This window comes from Epinephelus moara, chromosome 19 (genome assembly GCF_006386435.1).
Source record: "Epinephelus moara isolate mb chromosome 19, YSFRI_EMoa_1.0, whole genome shotgun sequence".
Lineage (NCBI taxonomy): Eukaryota > Metazoa > Chordata > Actinopteri > Perciformes > Serranidae > Epinephelus > Epinephelus moara.
The window spans coordinates 36,635,763-36,647,905 of record NC_065524.1 but is presented as its reverse complement, the minus strand read 5'-3'; the positions used below and the strand labels follow the sequence as shown (position 1 = coordinate 36,647,905).

Below are 12,143 nucleotides of genomic sequence, written 5' to 3'. Positions count from 1 at the left end.
CCACAGAAAGTGGTAAAAGTATAAGCTCATCAACCTGAATGTTTTGTTCATCCGTCTTGACAAGAATAGATAAATGTTATCTTATCTTATCTCTGCCTAAACAAGTACTAAACAAATCCAGCAGCCATTGACACCCAACCCTGACTATCACACTTTGTTGCTGAGCCGGAGGCGACAGGTGCACTCTCACACGGCATTCCAGATCAATCATAGCCAATAAACTATTTATGGACAATTTATTCATCCCTTTCTATCCCTATTATAAATATGATAATCCATGTTAGAATCTCTTTGTTTCAGGAGCTAATCCATGCGTATTAGCACAGATCTTATCTCCTGAATTGGATTCTTTTTTTTATACTGCAACAAAGCTTATAGATCTCATACCAGCCCAGTCGCAAGAAGAAAATGTCGCCATTATACGTCTCTGCAAACCACAGACACATTAGATTTGCACATTTCGTCATGTCAGTGCTTCTACAGTGAAGTAGAGTATGAGCTGATTTTGTCACTGGGACAAGGAGGGGATGGTGGATGATATGACACCTAAGCAAGATGCCTGCGAAGCTGTAGACCACTACGAACCACTGTTTGACACCAAAACCAGTTGATTTCTAGAGTCATTACTGTGTTTCCACCTGCTTTTTCCAGCTGTTTTTTAGCAATCAAGCAGGATGTTTTTTTAGTGATCCATTGCTATATTTCCACCAAGGATAATGCCACAAAAGCAGTTGATTTTTATCAAGACATCGCTATGTTTCCTGCTGGGATTGTGCCACCAAAAGTGGGTATTTCAAGCCAAAACATAAACTTAACATTAACCGTAGTGTTATTTTGTGCCTAAAACCAACTCCACATTAACCACAGTGTTGTTAAAATGTAAACCAGCGTAAAGTTTCAACATATCTGCTACATAATAACAGAAACATTTAATGTGTCCATGGTTTGCAGAAACATACAATACCAATGCTTATACTGAATCTGTTGACATCTTATCAAGTAGTCTACTACTCTCTGGTTGCGTGTGTCTGGACAAAGCTGCTTATTTGTCTGAGCTGAGTGTTAATGTGTGAGAAGAATCAATAGCGCATCGCTATTTTACTTGATAGCTGTAGGCTAGTCTATCGTGGGACGGTGAGACAGTACCTGGCCGTGATGATATAAACATTTCATACAGCAGATGTAACGCTGACCTGCAGATGTTCATATGAGTCAGCTGTCAGTGTTTGTTTCGGTTAGTAGAGACTCCACTCTGCAGTGTAGGTTATACACTTTACTGATACACCAGAGAATTACACAGTAACGCTGGGCGCCATCATCTCCCTCTGTCTCACCGTTAATTATGAATTTAATACATCTGTCCTGGACAATAGGCCTACATACTGATAAACAGCACCTGGAAGAAGATCAGCTCTGCACTCAGGATTTCAGGTAAATAAGTTATACTAGTCCATACCAACTGAGTGCACAGTTGCCCACGTACAGTTTCACATGGTGTGTGTTTGGAATACAGGTCATAGGGAATTGCAGATTAAATAGTCAACTGAACCCATTAAGAAGAGCAATGTATTCAGACAGAGTGTTTGTGAATTTGATAGTACGATTGCTTTATTGAAAGTACAGTAGTACCATTGCCAATAGTGGGATAGTTAGTGGGCTAAAACTGTACATTAGTAGTTGAGGTAGCACGTTGAAAGGCAGATAACTAATAATAAATACTTTAAAGCATACCATACCATGACTTAGTCATACCAAAAATTAGAAAAAAACACCAACATTGGTCCACAGGGGGAGCCACAGCGATCAGTCGCATTTTAGCCATTTTGAAGCATTTTTCTGTTGTTATAGCGCCACCCAGTTGCCAATTAGAGTTAAATTTCTCCAGTCACCTTGAGGCGTCCTGTTCTACATATCTACCAAGTTTAGTAAAAATCCATATGGCGGTTAGGCCTAGATAAGAAATGAGCTCTCTAGCGCCCCCATTTTGTTTGATGGGGTCAATAATGGAGGGGTCCCCTCAGATTATGTGTGGTCATATGCCTACAAAGTTGCGTGGTGATGGGTGAAACCCTTGAGATGTTATACACCTTTATGTGATGAGCCACGCCCTCCGCAATATTCATTGCCTTATAGAAGCTCAGTTTTAGTAAGTTTTCCAACTTTTGCCAAGAGGGAACTTTAGATATTGGTCCCTAGATTATGTTCACCCAGTTTCATGCAGATCGCTCAAACTTCCTAGGAAGAGATCCATTTGAAGTGTTTTTCAAAAAATTCAAAATGGCGGAAAATCTATATAAGCGGAAGTTATGGGTTCTTGAGGCAAATGTGTTCCTCATGAGGAGAGGCATCTCTGTGCAAAGTTTCATGTCTCTACCACATACGGGGCATGAGATATGCCCATTCAAAGTTTGCAATTTCAATCGGTTGCTATAGCGCCCCCCTTTGGCCAATTGATGTAATATTGCTTCATTGGCATCCTCCCATGACCCTCTACCACTGTGCCAAATTCAAATGGATTGACCAAGTCAGTGAGGAGAAAAACATGGAACAGACACAAAAAGTTTTTTCGTCATTATATAGTAAGATGATGCTTGTTAAGGTTGCTTAGCAAAGTGTGGGATCATTTTGAGAAGGTGAAGGACGAACCCAAGGTGATATGTAAACTCATCTTCATTGGTCGACTACAAACATGACGTATCATCTGAAACATGGAAGTAGCTACATGCCCATTAGCCCACAGCGTCATTAACAGGCGGCTCGCTCAGTGTGTGACATGTAATGTAACACAAACAATGTCACTTATACTATTCTTTCTCAGACATTGAACTCAAACAATTGTGGTCCCCCACCCAAAATATATAACTCAATGATTAAATAAATATCATAAACATGCCGGCGACTAGATGACGAATGGGCCTAAATGACGACTATTGGTCGACCCGGAAAATTCTTAGTTCGGGGCAGCCCTAGAGCTATGGCACATTAGATGAGCCATATTTTCTCACTACATCTTAACCTTTCTTACCCTCAGGTGGACATAAACAACAGGTTATACACTTCTTTTTATTGGCTTTAAAAAAGCAGGTAATTATTGGTTATCAGTATCTGTTGAAAGAACCCTAATCGGTGCATCCCTACCACTAGATTTCAAAAACCGTGCTTTAAACAAGCGTCAGTGATTACCAGCATTTATCCAGCTCAGGTGTCCTTTAGCAAGACACTCTCTCCATGACCCTGTGTTCTGACCTCCGCACAGAAATCAATGAGGAATCACATTACACTTAAAGAGTATTGTAGAGGGAAGCAGCCGGCTGACTGACAATGAGCGTACTATCAAGGCAAGACGGAGCAGAATTAGCTCTGATTACAGACAAACACACGATGAATATGGCTTTTATCTCCACACTACAGTAAGAGCATGCTGCAACTTATGAATCCTGGCCGGTAATAGGTGTGTTCATATATATGTGTGTGTGTGTGTGGGATGGAGACAGTCAGTGTGTGTGTGTGTGTTTGAGGGGGGTTGTTAATTAAAGTGGTTGTGTAAGAGGGCTGGATGAAAAAGCCGCTTTCTGTCAAAGATCTGGAGCAGGAGTTCCGCTACAGCTTTTAGGCACACACAACGAACACAAACGAGCACAGAGAGACACACACACACACACACACACACACACACACACACATTCAGACACGGTGGTGCAATATGACTGGTTTCTCTATAATGCTGGGGGATAACAATGCAAGCATGGCAATGGGATATATTTGGTGAGAAGGAGAGCGCGAGAGGAGGAGAGACAAGAAAAGAAGAGGATAAAAGAGCAAAACAGGGAGAAAGACCAGCGGAGCAGAGTGGGTGAATATAGAAAGTGAGACAGCAGCATTCAGAGGAACAGATAACACTAAAGTACTGTTGAAGAGCAGAAGAGAATAGTAAACAGCTGGTCAGACGGCAGCTGGGCAGAGGGATAACTCACGGAGGCAGGTGTTCTCGGTGAAAAACTCTGTGAACTTGTCACACTCGTCCTTGTTGTTGCCACTGTTGCTGCAGTTGCAGTAGGGAGACACACTGATTTTGGGTGAGCGCAGGTAGTTGGGAGTCATCACGGTACCTGCAGCAAGAGGATAAAACAATTTATTCATGCATTCATGTGTCTTTGTTTAAGAAATCTGTGAATTGTCACTGTCGAGGGCCCAAACATGCTGCTAACTGTCAGGAATAAAAGAATATTTAAACCCTTTAAGACTCAGTTATCGTCCTCCGTCTGTGTTAAATGATGAATGCCATAACAACAAAGTGAAATCATTGTTACATTTATTTCTCCTCCCCTCCTCCTCCCTGTGTACAGGAGTGAACGCAGTGTGGTGGAGTTTCTGCAGGAAGCAGAATGCAGAGAAGCTGGAATGAAGAATAGGCTTTCTCTCGACGAGGGAAAGTAAATAGCTTCAGTCAGTGATTTCTCACTCCCCCAATGGATTGTTCCCTTGTGCTGGCTGTGCTCCAAAACGGGCCTTTTTGTTTTGCAGTAGGCAGAATGAATTGGCACTGTGTGGACAGTGTGTGTATGTGTGGTCTGCTTTAGTGACTTGTGAGGACCGGTTCGTGACAGCTCGCTGTTGCTGCGAGGACACAGTGGGTTGTGGGGACAGTTTGGTCGGTCCATGCAATGATTGAGGCTGGAGTTAGATGAACGGGAACACAACTCTCGTCTTATGGTTTTGTCCATGATTTCAAGTGGTTAGATCTGGAAACACGGTGACATCACCACAAAAAATGCTGAGCAGTTTAAAAAACATCACAAGTAGTCACACGATCAGAGAGGTTGGACAAACTTAACCTCCTACGATCCTGCATCCTCATATCAGAATGTTAAATTCTCGGTTTGCAGCACCTTAAACTTCATTCTGCTGAACTTAGACCAGTTGTCCTCGTTCATGGACACTTTCATGTGCCATCTAGTGGCAGCAAAAGCACAATACGCTAACCCAGTGGTTCCCAACTGGTGAGTCGTGGTCCAAAAGTCGGTTGCGGGTCCATTCTGAATGAACTGCAAGTGAATCTGAAACATGTCTTGTAAAAAACACTTTATACTTAAGTACAGTGAATTTCCAGATCTTATTTTGAAGTGTTGTTTCCTGCTGTAGAGTGAGTGACTAACATACAGCTACTTAACAGAGACAGCAAACAAGCTTAACAACTTAGCCAAATGCGAGTATGTGGTTAAATTTTTTAAACTGTGTGGACCTTGAACTAATGAGTGAGGAAACTGGTCCAGCCCCGGGGACCAGTTGGGAACCACTGTACTAATCCATTTAAAAACAAGATGGCAGCCATCTCTGCCATGTCAGTTTACAGACGCAAAGGTGGAGAAGGACCAAAACCTGATCAAACTTTCTGGTTGGAACTTGTTTCTTTGTTCTTAATAACATTTGTAGTTTGATATGGCATAACCACTTTCAGCAATATAAGACAATTTTGTTAATTAGGAAGTACTTGTTTGAAGATTTTGGGACTTTACTATCATCTAATCCGAGGACAGTTGGACTGTTATTGTATTATTATAGCATTTCACACAGGCCAATCAGGTGTGACAGACTGTTCCTACGGACAAAAAGGAAACTCCTATCTTAAAATATTGAGCAAGGAAAATTCTTGCACATGCAGTTTCCTTTTTTTTAATTATAGTTTTTAAAGCGTAAATAAATAAACAAATAAATGAATAGACTAGAAAAGCACTCAGAGTGCAGACCTCCGCCAAGTAGGTGATATTCCCTCCCGCTCTGCATCAGACTTTGCAGCCTGCCTCACAATTAGGTTATTTGCATCACTATCATTATTAGGTTATATATGCCTTCACCATGGAGACACTGTGGTGTATTTATGTTGTTTTTATTTTGTACCAACACAGAATATAATATGTTTTTTTGTATTTTTCACTTTATTTTTTTCCAACACAGAACATTAATTTCAACTTTAGAATTACAACAAGTAGAACTAGACGTGCTTTCCAGCCACCAGATGGCGCTATTTTCACCGTCTTTAGAAATTGGAATTGCTGCTGAGGCTGTCAGACAATAGACTTTATTTATTATTTTATCCACTTTGCTTCAACCGATCACCACCAAAATTTTATCATCTGTTCCTTGTCCCATTATCCACCTTTCCTGAATCAAAATCTGTTCATGACTTTTTGAGTTGAGCAGCAGAGTGTTTTGCCTGCCTGATATTTTGGACTTGCAGATTTCACTGATTTGATGTTCAAGAGGTTGTTACTGGGAGCGAAATTATACGCAGAGGTCTCTTCCTCCCCAGAAACAAATGGACCTGGTGATTTAAACCAGTAAAAATGCTGAATAAAACAGTTTCATGTTACAAATCAGTGTTTTTCTGTTGCTCACATTGCAGAGGGGCTACTAATTATGGTGGCCAGTGTTTGGATTGTTTGCTCTGGGCTAGTGTAGAAACATGGTGGTGAACATGGTGATCTCCATAAATGAAGCCCTGCTCCCTATGTAGATTTAAGTAGCTCATTCTTAGGCAACAAAAACACAATCATTCTTATCTTCGGGTGACTGTAAACTAAAGAAAACATACTTATTATATTTTGTTTCTGCCAATATTTCCCAATAAATCCTCCACACTTAACCTTTAAAGGTTTGTGTCTGTGTTTTAGTTGTTAAAAATGCATCCATCCTGACTTATAAAGCATACAGAGACTCTCTGAATGATGTGCACTTTAAAGAAACTGAAGCTGAAGTTGAAGTTGAGAACTCACCAATCAGACCCGAGTATGAGAGGAGGCAGTCCGCGTAGTTCTCCTTCAGACAGCCTGACAGCGAGCGAGGCTCCGGCTGGCAGTTGACAAAGAAGTCAGCCAGTCGTGACCTGCAACACACACACACACACACATCCCAAAATATTTCAGAGCCAAACATGATTATAGCTCCAATAGATTTTATATGAGAAGTTCAGATGGCCAATGTGATTGGAATGTGCAGCAAAATGCCCGGTCCAAATGAGCATACGCCGACAGTCATTTCTCTCAATGCAATTAGCCTTCTTAATGTCGGCCTTCAGTGGAGTAAGATGACCCTCTTACGTATGCTGCGGCTGCTTTATATCCTGGAATGAATGAGGCCAAAGGCAATTCTCCACCAAGTCTGTTCTGTTTCATTTACTGCCTTCACAAATGTTTGTTTACACTTTTGCCACAGGTGCAGCGGCACGTGAAATTGAAATGGAGTTTGGATTCCCGAGGAATTCACCATTTGAAGTGAGATTGAGTGTGATATAGGAGCACTTTGACACAAAACAAAACCTCCTAATGTCACTTCTGGACTGTAATAACTTCATGGAAAAGGGATATGTTGCTTCAGTCCTTTCAGCAATATTAACACCGTACTGAGAATATTTATTCTTAGGATGAGAGTAGGATCATGAAAGGTCAGATGAGCACAGGTTGTAAACTGACCTCTAGTTTAGTCCTTATTATCTAAATCATGTATTTGGTAGTAAAACCAAGTGCACTTGAAATGTCCTGGAGGCTATGATTCCTCACTACACACTAAAAAAAGAACAGAGAGCAAATTTTGAACCAAGGAGTCGGTCCAAAACCTAATGTATGTTCTCAGACAAATATCAACATTTGCTTTTGGTTTCTCATCAAAATAAATAAAATGTGTTAATTTATTTGATATAATTTAAAATGCATTATTAAATATTTATAACCTGTGGGATTATCTGACAGCTTGTTCCTGCACTGTTGGTTGCTACAACCCCAGATCTCAGCAATGAAGTGGGTCAGCAAAACTTTATTATGACCAATAGGAATAAATAGGACTTCACTTCAAACACCAGAACAATCAAAGAAAACTCTTAAATTAATTAAAATAATTGTTAAATTAATTAATTAAAACATTAAACAATATTAATAAATATCTCTAAAAAAAAATCTACATTGACACTCAGTGTTTTTTTTCTTTATATGGAAGCCCTGAAAGGCAATGTGAAAAAAAATTGCGAGCAATGTTGGCTAAAAAGTTCATCTTATAAGTGATTGATATTACCTCCTAAGTATAAGATAGAGATAGTATAAAACATGAGGAGATTTGATCTCATACAAAGAAGATAATATCTCCTATATACAAGATAATATCTCATATGTAAGAGATATTATCTTCTACGTAGGCAGTAATAACTCCACCATAGGAGACAAGATGTCAGCTATGAAATGGGTAAGCAAAATGGGAGGTGACAGTAGGTAAGACATTAGCTGATACTATCACATGCAAACAAGGTAATATTTCCCACGTCGCCTACATAGGCAAAAACATCGATATGTTGAGCAAATGTGAGGCAATAGCAGGGGTGGGGAAAAATTTGATTTTTAGATGCATCGAGATTCTGTCTTGAGCGATGCGACCATCGATGTGGAAAACTCATAATTGATTTTAATTTTATTTTTATATTTATTCTTCATATTACCGCAACTCCTCTACCATTCGCACTATCGACGTAATTCCAACGGATTCTGAGAGCTGAGAAGCGGAGTGACATCATTACCTGTGAAGGAGGGGAGGGAAGTGAGCACAGCAGGAGGAGAGTGACAGCTGGCGAGGAGAGTGCAAGTCGGAGTGATTTAACGGTGTTTTAGCGGAGTTTTGGTGAGTTTTAGTGGAGTTTGGGTGGCGTTTTCTTTATAAATAATATTTAGTGTTGATAATAATAGTATTTGTGTTTTTTTTGAGAGCTTTTTGCTTTTTTATGCCGTGTTTTTGAGTGTTTTTTGCCATGTTTTCACCATAGTTCGTAGTTTTGCCATAGTTTGTGTTTTTATAGTTCATAGATAGTTATAGTCAGTTATAGTTTTGTAAATACTGGAGGAGAAATGTCGAGGAGGTCGACGAGGGACGGGAGAGTCCCGTTGAGATTTGTGGATGAGGAGGATGGACCGGAGGAGACTGGTGGAGTGTGGTCATCTCAACCACAGTAAGTAATACAGTTTGTATGCACTGGATATGTATTCCCAGCTTTATTACAGTAATGTTTTTCAATATCTAGTGTAAATTTTCTTATTGGCTCATTTTAGAATGGAGAATCGTTTTATAATCAAAATCGTTGCCATCGGAATCGGAATTAAACCGAATCGTAAGGTGCCAAGAGATTCCCACCCCTAGGCAATAGTAAGCAATTGTTAAGGATAATATCTCGTGCAAAGGAAATAATATCTCCTACATTCAAGATAATATCTCATACAGTATGTAGGAGATATAGGAACTATTATCTATAAGGTAGATGTCAGATGATGTAAGATGTCAGGAATGAAGTGGGTGAGCAAAACATAAGGAGATATCTCTTAAAAGGAAACAATAGCTCCTACAGATAAGATACTAGCTCATCTTTAGGAGCTATTATCTTCTACATAGATTATATTTTTTTCCTCTGTAGCAGATAAAATATCAGCAATGGAAAGGGTGAGCAAAATGGGTGGAGATAGTAAGCAAAATGTTGGAAGATAATATCTCCTACATAGGCAATAATATCTCCTCTGTAGGAGACAGTGTGAGGAGATATCGCACTTGGTTTTGGCCAACACTGCCTGCAAAAAAATTTGCCTTGCCCCTCAGGGCTTTCAAAGTCCCTCACCAAAACCACTGGTGTTTAAAACCTCACCAAAAAAAAACACGTGAAATTTTCAGTTTGCAATCCAAAAATAAAGTTTGTGGAGTGTCTTTCTGTGCAAAGGTGCAACCAGGGAATAGTCATAAGCATGTACCAAAACAAACACACACTCACATATATGCACTCACAGTGTGATCCGTCTAATCACACCAATCTGGTGCAGAGCAGAGCGGAGCAGATCGGTGCGTAGTGAGAGTTGTCAGCAGCAGCCAGTATACCAACACCTGACATCTGGTGAGGGAGCTTGTGGAAATGCATGGCTTTAATCTATCTGTGCTAACTGACAAATGAACTGGGAGGAAGCTGTGCTGCAGCGAGACCTGTTGTTCAGCCCTGAGCGTATGTCTGACTTATAGACAGCAGCGTGGAGAGAAAAAAAGACAGAGACGGAGGGATGGATAGAAACTTGCGGTATAAATTTACAGTTGTCATGCTGCTTGCTGTTAAGTAGAGACAGAGGGAGGGAGGGAGACCTGAGGCCACTGTCCAAATGGAGCTCATTTATGAAGCCTAATGCTTCCATTTAATCCCAGAGAGCCACAAGACTGCTGGCTGTGGGCTCCAGAGACTCTTTGAACACACACACACACATGCACACACACTCCAATAAGGGTGATGTCAGATGTCCATCATTGAATTGCTCTTTTATGTGTGTGTGTGTGTCAGCGTGAATTTGAGACTTGCGGGCAGTGAAGACAGTGTAATTCTGCTGGTGCTGATGGCTACACTGACTGTACAGTGTAAGGAGGTGTCTGAGGGGCATGTCCCTGCCTGTGAGTAGTTGTTAATCACATTGTGGGACCCTCCCCATGTGGGCATACAACACTCCTTCCCACAGGGTACTCTATTAAGATGATGAAGACAAATGACAGACTACACTGTGGCAAAAGCTAACCCAAGTAAAGCTGCATTTTTTGTCTGAACTCTGCGCTATGATGCAGAACTAATGATGGTCTGAACCACAGACTGTATATAAAGATGGATGATGTGTGTCCACTTCCTCTTACTTTACAAAAATGAAGCCAAAATTTCCCGGATCAGGTGCTGCTATGTTTCACTGATGACATCATTGGGAGCCAGAGTCCGTGCAGTAGTGATCGGAAAGCGGAGCCACAGTATTTAGGTCCAGCCTGACTCAGTCGTGATTCAGTTACAGCTTTCAAACATGATGTCAGATCCCATTTTTATACCATGAAATGATTAATTAAACTAAACACCTAAACAAACATCACTGTGATAAGAACTTCTTAAAATGACAGGAACATTTTTTGGGAAGAAGTTATTTGACGTGTACGTAGACTTTTTAGTTTGGCCCATGTTCCATTTGCTAACATGGCAACACATTCTCACCCCGACCTTGTCACATATCGATGTTTGGCCATCGACTTTCCACTTCGAGATATGACGTCTCTTTCAAAATAAAAGCACTATGTTGGTACGACATCGCATACTGGTGTTTTTTTTTTTCCTTCAACAACAAAAGCACCAAACAAAAGAACAGAGGTTGGTTTTGCAATCTTACGGGAAGCGAACACGGGCCTCCTGGGTGAAAGTTGGTGGTTGTTGGTCCCATCCACCACCACTCCCGCCCGCCCTCTCTCACTACTAAGACTTATGCTGCCTTAACTTTCATTGTTGTCCCACCATGTTTCCCCCTGACGCTGCCAGGCACCACAAAAAAAAATACCGACGAACGGCTGCATATCAAGCCAACGTGAAAGGACAGCTTTCTTCATCTGTGTCTGACGCTGGAAGTCACCAACCAAGCACCGGTTTTTGACGACTTCAGAGTGAGACCAGGTAAAACATGAAGGTGGCAGAGTTTATGACCTGGTACAAGTTAGATGATAGCTTTCTGGGAGCTGTAATTTAATGTCCATCTTTATATACAGTCCATGGTCTAAACATTACCTTTAGTACATCCCCAATGGCACATATTCGACATTATGGTATGGTTCTCACTCCCAGCTCCTCAAATAACCCTGCTTTGTTAGTGATGTCTGTGTCAGACACTGACGCACAGAGGCACCTTTTATGGGGGTATGATATCAGGGCTTGACGCTAACTTTTTTCCCAAGGAGCACATGTGTTCTTTGGGAAAGTACGGAGTGCACAAAGAACTTTAGGGGCACAATGTAAATTGATCAAATAATGTGTTTTCCGTAATAAACATGATGCAAATAGACATTTACAAGCAAAATTATTTAATGAATTTGTATACAAAATGCACAGAAAGGTAAAATCATCAAGTTCTGAAAAAGTATTGCAATTTAATTTTGTCTTTAATGTTATTAACTTATATATATTATCTTTGCAATATGATTATCTTATATAATGTTATTACTATCCTAAAACATTCTCCAGGTCTTCTGAAACTCTGCAGGACTTATTTCCACCCTGCCCAGCAGCGGTACCATGGCGAACGGTCCCTAACTGCGGGGAGAACGGAGCAGGCTTCCCCGGA

At 40.7% G+C, this 12,143-nt stretch overlaps 1 protein-coding gene across 2 annotated transcripts in view; it reads right to left on the bottom strand.

Moving 5' to 3' along the window:
• The window catches only part of gfra1a (gdnf family receptor alpha 1a), a 177,560-nt gene that overhangs the window by 39,951 nt on the left and 125,466 nt on the right, over positions 1-12,143 (bottom strand). For both annotated transcript variants that reach the window (XM_050071297.1, XM_050071298.1), the window contains 2 exons: positions 6,774-6,883; positions 3,975-4,109 (listed from right to left, as the gene is read on the bottom strand). In XM_050071297.1, the coding sequence (XP_049927254.1) occupies positions 3,975-4,109; positions 6,774-6,883 (245 nt within the window). The remainder of the gene's footprint in view (positions 1-3,974; positions 4,110-6,773; positions 6,884-12,143) is intronic.